This window comes from Rutilus rutilus (assembly GCF_951802725.1).
Source record: "Rutilus rutilus genome assembly, chromosome: 2".
Classification (NCBI taxonomy): Eukaryota; Metazoa; Chordata; class Actinopteri; order Cypriniformes; family Leuciscidae; genus Rutilus; species Rutilus rutilus.
In genome coordinates, this window is record NC_140210.1 from 15089186 (window position 1) to 15104653 (window position 15468).

The 15468-nt window shown below is 37.4% G+C and overlaps 1 protein-coding gene across 2 annotated transcripts; it reads right to left on the reverse strand.

Moving 5' to 3' along the window:
- Positions 1-263: 263 nt before the first annotated feature.
- Positions 264-14265, reverse strand: chrna9a (cholinergic receptor, nicotinic, alpha 9a; the record flags this gene model as incomplete). 2 transcript variants are annotated; one of them, XM_084401854.1, is made up of 6 exons in its annotated part: positions 495-1989; positions 6385-6736; positions 7677-7860; positions 7945-8099; positions 13438-13583; positions 14220-14265. In XM_084401854.1, 6 exons carry the CDS (start codon positions 14263-14265, stop codon positions 1124-1126), a joined length of 1749 nt encoding a protein of 582 aa, XP_084257980.1. In that variant the 3' UTR covers positions 495-1123. The 2 variants fall into 2 exon arrangements, with proteins under 2 accessions (XP_084257979.1, XP_084257980.1); XM_084401853.1 differs by lacking the exons at positions 13438-13583; positions 14220-14265 and adding an exon at positions 11801-11936 and having other exon boundaries at positions 264-1989.
- Between the last annotated feature and the right edge of the window lie 1203 nt (positions 14266-15468).

The following is a 15468-nucleotide window of genomic DNA, read 5'->3' on the forward strand; positions in this document are numbered from 1 at the left end:
GGTGTTCTCCGAGTCCGATCAACTCAGGTATTACACACAATGTTAAACAGACCCGGGACCCGAAGTAATAGATAGGGACCTGACCCAGATCCGGCGGACCATTTAAAATTACGTGTCCCGGTCGCATCCCTGTCGGATCCTGGGTCCTCGGGTCTCAGGTGCTCCGTGCAGACCTCTACCCTGAAGCACAGGTTTTATCAGCTTTTGAGCTTTAATATTCACAGACACTAGTCCATATATAGATTTGATTCATTGTACTACATCCCTTACTTTTGATTTATTCATTCAAAAATGGACAAATTCCATGACGTTCTGCTTTATACAGTAAAGTTCAATTTGTGACTAGATTCCTCTACAACAGGACGGGGTGAATTAATGAATGAAAGCGTGAAAGTTTGTACAATGATATTTTTACAAACAAGCAAGTAAAATGATATCTGCATATATTAACATTTTCCTTTTTTGAACAGTAGTCAAAGATTCTAGATCTCTATGATTAATAAAGTTTTATTTGTGTAGCACCATTTGTAAAGAATATTTTAAGCAGAGAACAAAGCGAGGAACAAGTATAGCAAATCAAAGAAATAAGTTAACACTAATAAATTTAGAAGTTGCAGAATGTAGATGTTAGCACTGGTCAAGGATGCAAGTTTTGCACTGTGTGTGTGTTCGTTCAGCATTCAAGACTGGTCTATTTATGCATTTTTAATGTGCGATAGTGTGGATGTCTGTTCATACGCATGTGCAAGGTTAATTATGCATTATTAATGTGTGTCCATGCCAGACAAAGATTGTGTTACCCTTTATACACATGTGGGAACACGTCTACACCTGAAATATTAATGCCATTTCTTTTACTGTTACGACCAGATAATCTTCTTGAGTGGAAAAAATAAAGTAAATAATGAAGAAAGCGAGACATTCAAACAACTAACACTCATGCTTTAAATGCAATACACATATTAAATTGAATGTAGAACATGAGCCCATTTACCGACAAATACAGAATTATAAGAATTACTGTTTGAAAATAAAAAGAATAATCAGTAACTAAACGGTCTTTTGAAACATAGAGTTACATATTATATAATCAATTAATTGCATCTTTAATGTGTAAATGGCTCTAGGTTGCCTTGGCCATGACAAGGATACTCATGAGGAATACCATGATGAAAAACACCCACATGAAGAACCTGTCCATCACCTTGGCAACCTTCTTCCACTCTGCCCCTTTTGCCTGGTGTGCCCTCTGCTCTCTGAAACAGTTAGCTATGTAGTCGATGTTTTGCACCACTTTCTGATGTTGGCCACAGATGCATACACATCCTGTGCCAGTGGGGGTCTTACTGTATTTATCTGCTCCAAAGGTTTTGCTGTAGCCATTATCATGGAGATAGCCAACTCCATTGAGATAGCCATTGCCATGATCGTAGGTGTATCCACTAAGTTTTTCTGGAATTGAGAGTTCGCTATCTTTTAGTTTTTCCTGACTTGTCAGTGGGAGCTTATCGCTTCCATCTCGACCAATGTAGTGTGTGTATTTTGGATGATGGGCACTCTGTCGGATAGGGGAATTTGAAGACGAGCGGGTCTTCCTTTGATGCTGGTGCCTATGTTGCCGATAGTCACTGTTGTTGTGATGGTACCCATTCCCATGCCGGTGGTCTCTGTGATTGTACCCATTAAACTGACCGTGGTTTCTGTCATCAAGCTGACAGTCTCCATAAAACCCTTTGTCAAAATACCCATCTCTCTCCAGGCTAGCCAGCGGGTCTTCAGAGAACAATGGGCCTCTGTCGCTTTCAGGTGTGGTGCAGTTTTCCCCTACCTCATACACAAAGAATATCTTTGACATGTAGTCTATTATCAGGACTTTGGCCCAGTGGGGCACGGGTTTTGCTTCCGCTCCACAGAAGTGTATATTCATGATGAAGATAGTCAATGATGTAGAGGCCGTTATCATGGTCATTGTTGCGATGTAGTATTTTCCTTATAAGAAAGACACAAACAAGGGATAAATAACAAAAACACTAGATTAACACAAGAAATGTTTGGGATTGACAACTGTATGTACTATCAGGTGTGACTTAATTGTCCTGTTCATACAACAACTTACAGGAGTGGATTGTATATTGTCTGCATAACCACTTTTAAATGCTGATGACAGGGGTTCTCAACTCTGGCCCTACAAGTCCACCTTCCTGCAGAGTTTTTCCTCCAACCCTAATCAAACACACCTAAACAAGCGAATCAAGGTCTTCAGGAATACTAGAAAGTTATAGGCAGGTGAGTTTGATCAAGGTTGGAGCTAAACTCTGCTGGGAAGTTAATCTCAAAGGCAGAGTTAAGAACCTCTAGCTTATGACAATAGATACACAATAGACCAGAAGTAGGGCTGGAAGATGAATTATCAATGTATTAAATATGATTTTGGGAGCATTGTATAATACATTTCATGAGCATCCCAAATTTGTAAGACACTTTTATTAGGCCAGTTAGGTTTAAATAAACTTATTGGGATTGGATTAAGATAAGGGGAGGGGTCTTGATATGCATACTAAAATGGCTACAGTGGGTGCTTCTCATTTCTTATATGTGCATCCTCGTTTCCTTTCCTCGTGTCTCAGCTCCAGCCCCTGTAGGATGCGAGGGAAGGCTGCAAGGAAAGAAAATGAGGACGAAGGAATCGAAGGAAAGCTTATTTGTATATTGGAATATTCTTGATCACTTGAGCGTCACTTCAAAGCGTCATCAGCTGTGCTCAAAGGATCTGCCCTTATGTTGTTAAAGTTTGGTTATTTAAGAAATTATTTAATAATAAAGATAAAGCAAATGCCCTTTTGATATATGTGTGATATATGATTTATTTAAACTGCAAAGGTAAAGCATAAATAAAAATTATCGTGACAGATGAGAAGGGGGAGGCAAATACATGTCAGGTTTCTCGACAAGAAAGACTTCCGCATAGGATACACCTGTGCATCCTCGCTCATAGCTGCTCTGGAAGCTTCCTCACTCCTCGTTCCTCGCCTCCTTGCGGTGGAATTAGAGAATTGAGATGTCTTTCAAGATGGCTGAATTCGATCAGTTTCCAGGTCACGGGCTGGAGGATGGAGGAGCGAGGAAACGAGGAAGCATCAATTTGAGGATTGAGAAGCACCCAGTGAGCCTGGGGAGGGCATTGTACTATATTTTGCACATATTAAAATTAATCATGGTTTTATAGCAAAAATGTACTAACCATGTTTTTTGGCGAATTGTTGTATAACCATATACAACAATTGTATATGTTGTATATGTATACAATTGTTGAATTGTTGTTTGGCACCACTTGTATAAACCATATCTTTACCACAAATACCATGGTTAAACTATGGTTAGTGTGGCAAAACCATGGTTAATTTGTGGTTACCATGGTTTAACTACACTCTAAAAAATGTTGAGTTATTTTTTAACCCAAATGCTGGGTTCAGCCTTCTGAATCATTTTATTGGTATTATTATATTATTTTTAGTAGTTTTTCTGTAGCTCAGCTGCTGGGACATTTTTACTGTCAATAACCCCCTCACATAGCATACCTACCCAGCGCTGGGTCAATGGGTCAAAAGGGGAAACTTCCTGAATGAAATTAAGGTTGTATTACATTGTATTCCTATTCCACATTTTTTTTTACATGTACGTCACAGCTAACGTCTGCTGGGAACGCTAGCCGAACGACGCCCCGACGCCACCATGGAAGTTTCACCTCCCGCCAATCGAATGCGCGACCAGTGCTGAAACACGACAAAGTTACCGCGAGCTCCGCGCCGTTGATCTAGTGCGCTAGCGTCGCAGCTGTGGTCGCAGTGCGTTTGACAGGTTGAAACTTAAATATCTGACAGGCGAGATGGCACAAGGTAAAGCTGTTTTTTATGTAACTTTTCAAAAATGAATATATAAGATTGTCATTTAATGACCTGGAACAGCCTGATACCAGTTTTTTTCCCACAGATTCCCACTGACTGCTCTTGCTGCTGTCCTGTCACGTCCTAAAATGTTTACTAAATGTTTTTGAGTATTTTATGATTGTAAAAGACTGACTTGCCATTGAATAAAAAATATTGTATATGAACTGTATATGTTCCTGTTGTACTATCTATAACAGAGATTTTAGAGTGTTATTAAAGATATTAGATAGATATTACAACACCTTCAATATCAAATGGACTGACCCAGCACTGTCAAAAAACAACCCAGCAAATGGGTTAATGTATAAAACCCAACAAGCTGGGTAAAAATAACCCAGCATGTGTTCTGTCCAATATTTACCCAACCCAGCATTTTTTAGGGTGTATAATAACCATGTTTTTTTGTTTTTTTGTGGGGAGGATGGTTGTAGTAAAACCATGGTTAATTTCCGTAAGGGATTGTTTGTCCTTGCATGAATATATTGGTATATTTCAATAAAAATAAACTGAAATATATACTTTGTCTTTATTTAGTGATACATGTCACTGCGAGTTACTTTTGTTTTAATTCCTGATGTATTTGGCAACAATGGTTGTTTGTTTAGTGTATGATTTTTCTGACAGAAAAAAATTCTCACTATGTCACATAACCAGAAATAATTAATTTCCCATTTGAACTTGTGTGACAATGTAGATGTAATGTATTCAAATTCACAAAAAGCAGTCAGAAATAATTAACTGATAGTTAACTGTTGATGCCACTAGGGGGTCAATTGAGCCACAAGGAAGGTCTGTAAGTAGAGCCCTGCATTTCAGCCCGAGCCCGACGGGCCCCGACTTTTTTACGCCCCTAGGGCCGGGCTTCGGGCCAATTTTCACGTCATAGTTCACATGCGGGCCGGGCCTCGGGCCTTTTTTGGGTTATCCTTCTTTTTATATTTTTAGACATTAATTAAAAAAATATGAGAAGTTGACGTCGACGATAGAAGAACAAACATAGAAAGACATAATAACCTCATAACTTTCATAATCTTATAATTACACTGACATATGATTGACATGACAGTCTCACGCACGCAAGCACCCGCACACACAGAAGGTTTCCCGTCAGCGCAACCAACGATTCACCTCACTTGCAAATAATGCAGAATATTAAGAGAAAAATCGCAGAGTGATAGAAGAGAGGACTGGGTTAAAATCTCCCACTGTGGATGCTATTCTTTTTCTCCACGATGCTCTGTAAGAGACTGTTCTAACTTTTCGTTTGATTGGACTTTATTTTCGTTTAACTGTTGGAAACTAGGCTACTGATGTTTTTCGTTTTTCGTTTGATTGGACTTTATTTTCGTTTAACTGTTGGAAACTACTGGAAAAAAAGAATGGCCATGTTCTGTGGTGCATTTTTGAGGTAAGATAACCTGCAAGTTTGTTTTTGATTTTTTTAATTTAATTTGCTCTATTGCTCGTTTCGTTTGCGAGCGCTGTTGCGAGCAGCCTGAGCCTGCCTCAGTATTTAAAAAAAAAATTACTCACTGTGGTTTAATAAATAAACATTAAACTAACTGTCTGTGTGATATGCTTGAAGTGTTTTATATCTATGGATTTTATTGTTGCCAAGTAAAGTATTAGCGTTGATTTGAGAGGCTAAATTGATCAAACATGTTTTACTCGCTGTTGGCTTGGCTGCTTAGGTCGTAATTTTTAGCGCAATTTTCCACCGGACAAAATTGCGATTGTTAACTCATGATTTCTGTTCTGTCTGTGCGCACCAATCTTGCACTTCTATCTACTCCTCAACCAGACCACCTAGAGACTTCGGGTTTTCGGCATTATGTTAAGGAAGGTCTAATCTCGGGAACGCACAAAAAAAATCCAGGAAAAGATTTACTATCTCTTTGTGTTGTGATCCCATGACGTCAGAAAATTGCGCTAAAACACTCACTGAGTTTTTATTACTTTTTTTTTTTTTTTTAAATGCTCCAAACATTTGTCTAAATTAACTTAATAAAGAAATGAAACGAAAAGAAACATAACTAACAAAACGGACATATTTTAATGGCTGCAAATAGGGCAGGCTGCCGCTGTAAAAAAAAAAAAAAAAAAAAAAAACCCCGGGCTCGGGTCGGACTCGGGCTTATAATTCTGATGAGCTGTCGGACACGGGTCGGGCTAGGGCCTGAGCGTCTCGGGCCAGGGCCGGGCTCGGGCCTAGATTTGAGGCCCGTGCAGGGCTCTATCTGTAAGCACAGTGACAGTGACAGTAAGCATTTGGTTGTCACACTCATTTATAACCGAATTGTATCAACAGAACCACATTTAACACTCTAACCAGAGCGACAACCATATTCTGTAGCCAGAGAGAATTGGAAAGAAAGAAAAAGAGAGCTTGTTCAAATATTTCCAAAAGCGTGTTAACTATGCTCCACTGTAAACTCACCAATTAGTGGAACACTTTCTGAAGGTGGCATACTCTCTGCTACCATCAGCTGAAATACAGTCAGAGCCAACAGCACCGTAACCCCCAGTGAGACCTTCTCCCCAGAATCAGCAGGCAGGTAGAAGCCCAGCGGAGCCAGGAATGAGATGAGGAAACACGGCAGAAGCAAGTTGAAGATGTAGAAGGATGATCGCCGCTTGAGGAGGACTGTGTAAGTAATGTCAGGGTAAGGGTCTGAGCAGCAGCCATACATAATGACGTTCTTAACAGCTGGCATGCCATGACACTCCCATTCCACGTTTTCCACAAAGTCTGAAAGGTCACCACTCTCCATGCCCATAGTGATGTCCACCTGGGGTTAAGTGATAGGATTTTCAGTAAGGGACAGTTCACAATTCTGTCTATATCCTCCTCAACAACTATACCTTCACCCGGAATAACAGGGTTTCATTTGCATCATATATATATATATATATATATATATATATATATATATATACATATATATATATATATATACAGTATATACATCATGCACTGTAACCTCATTTCTGCTGCTATTAAAAACATAAACATACAAATGTAACATTTCTATATTTTTAAAATAGCCAAATATAACAAATAAATAAGTAAAAATACCTAAAATTACTTTAGAACTTACTTTACTTACTATATATAATAAGTTAAGTAAGTTCTAAAGTAATTTTAGGCATTTTTACTTATTTATTTGCTATGTATATATATATATATATATATATATATATATATATATATATATATATATATATATATATATATATATATATAAATAATATGAGGTTACAGTGCATAAAGACGACACAGAGGTCAAGCCACCATGTATTTTCTATAACTTTTAATATTATTTAATAACATCCTTTCTATGTGTTCATAATCATATATATTCTGATGTCACTTCATAATTTGGGATGCTGAGGATGTACTGACTAAGATTTAGCATTTAAAGCTTCACAGTATAGAGCTTTTTCATTTACCATTACATTTATCTAATCCTTTTGTTACTAACAACTAAACATTTGCTGTGTAAATAAGCAAAAACCCAAATGTGTTAAAAATATCCTTGGTCTACAGTTAGTGAGTTAGTGGATTACATATCTATTGTTACATAACAGTGTGTACATCTTACTTAAGTTCAGATACAAAAAGCTTTTATCCAAAGTAACTTAATAATAGAATAGCTCAATACAAGAATATATGCATGCATGTCTACTATAGTATTTGCTATGCGTGTACATCTATCAAGTACATATTACCTGGTTGCCATTGTAGGTCCAGGAGCCAAAGGTAAGGTTGCACTCTTGACTATCAAAGGGGAAATAAGAGACGTCCACTTTACAGGAACTCTTAGTAATGGCAGGGGAGTCCCAAGTGATCTCACCATTATACCTCAACACCACATTAGTGCCTGGGGGTCCAGAGGAGTCCTCCTCATCTGCACTGAGTAAAAAAGAGATATAGAGGTTAATAATTCAGTGTAACCGACAATCAAAACTAGTAATAAATGTACTGAAGGTGTTTTACTTGTTATACAGAACGATGTCTGGTCTCCAAACAAGATCGCTGGGTATTCGAATGACCTCAAGTCCATCATACTCATCTTTATCCCAGCTCAGGTAAGCATCATGCCAGATCTGACGCACCCACAGGTAGGTGGTCAACACCTGGTTCCTTTCATCCTAGCACAGAGAGTCAAGCACAAAGCAACTTTAATTTACAAACCTGCTGTAGCCAAATCTATGATTTTGGGCCCTATTTTAACGCTCTAAGCACGTGATCTAAAGCGCACGGTGCACTTAAGGCATGTCCAAATCCACTTTTGCTAGTTTAACGACGGGAAAAATGGTCGGCGCGCCAGACACATGGTCTAAAAGGGTTGTCTCTATTCTCTTAATGAGTAATTGGTGTGTTTTGGGCTTTGCGTGCAATAAACCAACCAGAGTCTCATCTCCGATTCCCTTTAAATGACAGTTGCGTTCGCGCCTTGGCAGATTTGATATTTACATGACAGAATTTGATAAAAGACCGAAGCCGTCTCCAAAAAGCAAACGGAACTGCTCATGTGCGAGGTAAGTGCGCAAGCAGATCATCTACGGGACAAGCCGGATTCCTCCATATCTTTACACAATAATAATCTTTTACATTGTAATCCTTTACTTTTTTTTTTTATATTTGGCATATTTGTGTGCTGCTGCGCGTCCCTGTATGTTTAATAAGTAGAGTGTGCGCGCGTTGTGAACCCGCCTATAGGCGCACATTACTAACACGCTCTTTAAATAACAAAAAATATATTGCACCATTGACTTAGACCAGGTTTCATTTGGTCAATGGCGCAGTCTATTTCAGTCGCCTCAAAAAAGCACCGTGCCAACAATGCGCCTGAACACACCTCGTTTTCAGACCAGCGCGCAGATGGGCACAAATGCATTTGCTATTTAAACAACGTGGCGTATGACCTGAAAATGATAACTGCGTCGGACTGAAACAAGCAAAAAACACTTGCATCGCACCTGGCGCTGCATTCCCCCGATTGTATGATAGGGCCCTTTATGTCATTGGTGTGATGCCATTTTTTATTTCACCTGTGTATACATGAGTTTATCAATGTTTTGCAAATGAATAACCACTAAAATGTTTTGGTTGTCATACAAACTAAACACTTGTATTATGCCACTTGAGTCAAATATACTCAAATATTTTCTTTTGTGTTCAGTAGGAGAAAGAAAGTCATACAAGATTTAAGATGTCTAACAACAGTTTGCACAAATATAAAGGGAGTTTCCAGATATTGCATTCTTTTTCAGACATCTGTGCTTGCTGTAAACATGTTCAGTGATGTGATGTGATAAGGTAAGAAATATATAAATATATACACAGCAAAATCCCCAGAGTTAAATTAACTCTGCTCAGAGAACATTTCGTCCCTCTCTACAGAGAGTTAAAATAACTCTGTAGCAGTGTTGAAGTTAATGAGATCCTTAAGGGATTAATTAAGTGATGATTGGGCATTAGTGATGAACACCTGCTGTCAACAAGCAGAATCACTGAATGAAAGAGAAACAATAAGAACAGAGAAAAAGAGAAACACAAGAACTACAACTAACTTCCAGCCACAGCCTTAGATGAAATCAACTGAAGACAAAAGAAGACATTAAATCTCTCAAGTTCTCAGCAGAGGAGGATTAAACAACTCCACAAACAGCATTTTGAAGCTCACTTATTACTAACCAGATTGACATAATTGGTGTCATACGTCTACAGAAGGTCTTATTGAGAATTAACAGAGATTAGATGTTGACGATTTATTGAAAATGTTTGATTTTGATCACCATTATGGTGATCGGTGTTTCCTTTAGTTGGGCAGTTTGACACTTGGCTTGTTTTGCGAGTTTGTGGTTTTTGTAACAGTTTTTACCAAAACATGTAATTTGTTAGTGTTACAAAGAAAGCCAGAAACAAAGATGATCAGGTGATACAGTTTTCAACAACAAAAAGTAGAATAAGGCAATAAGTGGTTATTTGATGTTAATAGATTATATTCACTAACAATTCTCTCTTGCCACAGATCGGACTTTCTGAGTTTTTCATTTTTTTTTCAGGTAAAAGTATGGGTTACATTATATGTTAGTCCCACGTATTCAGTCACACAGGGTCTTGATCTGCAAGATACAACCCTGTTGTTCTACATGGAACACTTTCTCACAACAATGAAGAATGAAAGGGAAGAAAGTCTGAACCCTTAGGTTGCACTTAATGACTTCTACATATCACATCTCATTGGTTAAAAGTACTCCTCAGGTTCAGTAAATTAATATTTGATTGAGTTTGATCAGGGCGGAAATTCAGTGCCTCTTAAAGGAACACTCCAACGTTTTTTGAAATAGGGCTTATTCACCTTCTTTCCTACATTTAGATAGGTGGGCAAATGCATTTTTGTCTCAGTGCATGCATTGTTTTAGTTTGACAGGGTCGGCGCTAGCTTAGCTTAGCATAATGAATGGAATCCTTTGTTGCCAGCTAGCATGTCCTGAGTAAAAGTAATATAAAAAATAAATAAAAAACACCTAATTACTTCTTGTGGCCTGCGTATTCACAACGAGTACAAATAGCGATGCAGATTAACACTAGGCGATTTCCTAGGCAGATATTGACTTGGGACTATATTAGGGGGAAGCATAGGCGAAGCACTGCTACTTGGGCGCAGAGATATCACGCCCAAGTAGCAGTGCTTTGCCTGTGCTTCCCCCTAATATAGTCCTTAATATATAAGTCAAAATCTGCCTAGGAAGTCGCCTAGTGTTAATCTGCGTCGCTATTTGTAATCGTTGTGAATACGCAGGCCACAAGAAGTAATAAGGTGTTTTTTTTTTTGTTTTTTTTATATCACTTTTACTCAGGACATGCTAGCTGGCAACAAAGGATTCCATTCATTATGCTAAGCTAAGCTAGCGCCGACCCTGTCAAACTAAAACAATGAATGCACGGAGACAAAAATGCATTTGCCCACCTATCTAAATGTAGGAAAGAAGGTGAATAAGCCCTATTTCAAAAAACGGTGGAGTGTTCCTTTAAATGAGAAATTCATTGTCTCTTTCTGGAACACGAATAAACAATGACCACCAGTGCCTTATATAACCATTATCTGAGAGAGCAGAACACACAAACACTGAACTTAAAATCATACAATTACAATTGGATTTCATCAGTTACAGTGACAGACCCTAAAATGAAATTACTGTCATAATTTACCCTCACATTGTTTGCAAAACTATGCATTCCTTTCTTTTGTGGAACACAGAAATAAATAAAAAACAGATTCTTTATCTGTATGAGTCACTGTGTCCAACGTGTGACCTCCAATATTCTTAAATAAGTATATTCTGTTCTGTTCCACAGAAGGATGAATGATATAGGTTTGGAATGGCATGTGAGTGAGTATGGTATGACAAATTATTCATTTTTGGGTGAACATTTAACAGACCAACAGGTTTTTTAAATAAACCGTTTTTATAGATTTTATAAGTTATTGTAAAATTATGTTTAAATAAGTGAATAAAAGCCAAGACTTTTGAAAATACAAAATAGTATTACCCTGGTAAAGTATTGCATCAACTGCAAATAATCTAAACCACATTGAAAATCTTACAATCTTTAAAGGATAATTCCGGTATTTAGTACTTTGAGTCTCTTTTCTGTTTTTTTTTTTTGGATGAACTAGAGTGGTGGGGAGTCTGGGGACATACATTTTGACGATGGGTCCTGTCTCGACTTTGACTCGTTTAGAATCGCCTTTGACCGCTTCAGAGTGGCTGCTACAGGCATGCACGAACATGTCCTTAAAACAACCCTTAACGTTCGTTTTCAAAACTGTGCAACTCACCGAGTGGTTATGATCTTCCAAAACAAGTAGCGTAGCGAAATACAGTTTCTGTCGTGTTTTATTTGGCATTTTGTAATATCCCATTGATTTCTATTGGAGAACTCATTGCTCGTTGATATTACTGCGCTTCAGACTCAAATATCGAGCGGAAGTTTATACGTGGCTGTGAGGTGTCTGAAAAAAATAGTTCCACTATAGCAAATAACACAGATTGAAATCATACATTGCGCCGATATATTTGTTTTTAATCATCAACGAACACCACTAACCACTCGGTGAGTTGCACAATTTTGAAAACGAACGTTAAGGGTTGTTTGCGGTCAAAGGCGATTCAAAACGAGTCAAAAAGTCGAGACAGGACCCATCGTCACAATTTCTGTGTCCACCACTCTAGTTCATCCAAAACAAACCAGAAAAGAGACTCAAAGTGCTAAATACCGGAATTATCCTTTAAAGTAAAATGAATGAGTAATATTTGCGCTTTTGCACTAAATTTCGGTCACTAACCAAATAAACAAACTTGTGACATTGATCATGTGAACTACTTTGACCTACACTGAAGGACAAGGTTATCTTTGACATTCTGAAATCATGCAGGATAATATGATCATTGTGTTTTGCAGAAACTTCATGTCAGCCTGAGTGCTTCTGCCATTACAGCAATAGACTATACAAACTATTAGGGACAAACCATAGGGCCATAGTAAGACATTATAAAGTTTATGTTAATTTGTTCATTTAACGTTTTACTCCTTTTAATTACTTCGCTTATAATTGTTTTTTTTATTTATAAATGAGCATGTTCTAATGTTTCTTATTTTAAAGCAGACATTACTTTTGCACTAGCAAAAGTAATGAGTAAATAAATAATCTAATAAAAAAAAAATATATATATATATATAGAATAAATAATACAAATCTTACTTTCCAGGTTACTTAAACACACATATACTGATGTCTATTTAAAACACTTTAAAGTGAGGAGAAAACATGATCCGCAGTGGCACACTAGCTAGGAACTGTTATACATTAGTCACCCAGCTCACACTATACATACACATATAATGTTTACAGTGTCACGAGATACAGAGAGTTAATGAGAAGAGGATCCACACAATAAACATTTGATAACTTCTGACACTGGGTTATCCACTATAACTGCAACTGAAGACCACAGCTGGTAGTCCATTGGGGGCAAGTTTGCCTGGTTGGTTACTATTGGCAATTCTATACATAATTGTTTGGGCAAAAGCATACATATGTAGTAGTTATTTAAGCCATGGGCATAAATGAGTATATGCATTTGAGCTATGCATGTATTTCCAGAGGTTAAAAGGTTTGGGCCATTGTGTGATCTGTGCGGCTTCAGCATTAAGTCGCAAAAGTATGCCCCGAAATCACACAAGCCAAGCCACATCAAGGCCAGTTGGACAGTGTGTGGGTGTTATACAGTATACCTTTATCTCAGAATCAGCGGTTATTTCAGACACACTGTCTCTGCAGTATAGGTCTGATGTGTGTGGCTATAAACTCATTCTGCTCTATTATTCAGTAAAACATTTAATTCTAACTATAAAATAGGTACCAGATTAAATGTCAATATTCCGTAGACTTGTGCGTGTGTGTTTAGTGCTCACCATATCTTTGATCTGAGAGAGTGTGATCTGCAGAGTAACGTTGAGAGCTTTGTCTGTGTCCTCCACAGGCCGTAAAGCATTAGAATAGTTCTCCATTAGGTCATTCAGCAATTTTTGAGCAAAACGACCCTGAGCAGAGAAAACAACTAGAGAGGAGAACATATTGTATTTAGTTGTTTTTATACAATAAAGTCATGTTGAAAGTGAACAAATCGGCCCAAAATGATCACAGGTAATTATGGTAATTTTGTGGAAACTATGATTGTTGGTGATTTTTTTAAGGCACCAATTAAGATTACAGAAAAATAGTAAACCTTTTTGTTTTAGACATGCATTATATAACATCTCAGTACTTTAATATACTGGTAATCATTCAGTAACATGATGTTTAACAAAGTATTATATATATATATATATATATATATATATATATATATATATATAATAGTAATATATATGTAGCTGCATATAAATATAACAATATTTCTTAATCAGTATTTTCATATTGTTTTGTGAGAAAATTGTATTATTATCCTATTATTTTTATTTTCAGCATAAACTCAAGAAAAAAATGTATAGATATTTAAAACAAGAAAAGCCCATTTTTAATGAGGTATGAAAATTAGGCTTAATTCAAAATATATTCTCTAAAAATCTATTGTTGTCTGACAATTTTGCTTATAAAATAAATGTATCTTGTTCACTTAAAAACAAAACAAAAATGCTGATTAAGAAAATGATTTTTTTGAACAGCATCAGCATTAAAAGGAGCATGAACTTACCATGTAGCAACATGCTAATGTGAATCACAAGAAATATGATCTTCATTTTTCATAAGAAAGGCAAAAATAAAATACAATTTGCCAGTTATTATTTGCTGTTTCTCCTCATTTGCTCTTCATTTTTAAATGTTATTTTCTGCAGAGGAGGAAGGAGAAATTGCGAGAAGTCCCATAGCGATCTGAACGTTGAGAAGTGATGGTGTGCCATGTACAACACTGAAGGCCTGAATGTCATTCTTACTGCTTCTCTGGAACAAGAGCTGAGGTATCACATAGCATGCACACTAACACCCACCCACACACACACACACACACACACACACATTCACACACACACACACACACACACACACACACACACACACACACACACACACACACACACACACACACACACACACACAAACACACACACACAAACACACACACTCAAACACACACACTCACACACACACACACACTCTCACACACACACTCTCACACACACACACACACACACACACACACACACACACACACACACACACACACACACACTTCATGTCACTGTGGAGATATTCAACTGTGTAAAAAGAATGTGTGTTTATAACACTGGGGATCTTCTGTTCTTTCAAAAGCAGGAACATCTTATGTGTTATCTTTCCAGACTTGTAATGGATTGTTCGTTGTGATTTTGTGTGATTGAATGTGTTCGTCCTGTCAGTCACAGCGAAAGCCGATCTGACAAGGGTGTAGTGCAGACAGGTCAGGTGGTTTGAATGTTACCCACAATGAATTTTAAAGGAAGAGACAGTCTCCCCTCTTACACGTGAACACACTTAATTTCTGACATTCTGATCTCTTTTTCAGTCGTGTACTGTATGTGGAAATGAAAAATATGCTTTTTAATCATCTTTTCTTTGCGTCTGTGTTCCATATCAACTTTCTTATCTCATTAAAGAGTGAGAACACGTAACATTGTTCCCTGTATTAGTTTACTAGTGGGGTATATTCTTTTCTCAATGGCTGAGGCACTGAAATAAAAAGTGTATGTTAAATTAATACGAGGCCGCATTTATTCAGAACAGCACAGTAATTCTCATTTTACATGAGATAGAGAAGGCTATGAAAGAGTTATTTAAACTTATTTAAAGGTTGTATCAGTGATTTCAGGCCCAATTTTTTTTTTATCACATTCATCTAATCTTTCCTAACGATCCACTAGCTGCCCGCCCCATAAGCATGCCGTCAAAAAAACGCGTCTCTTTAG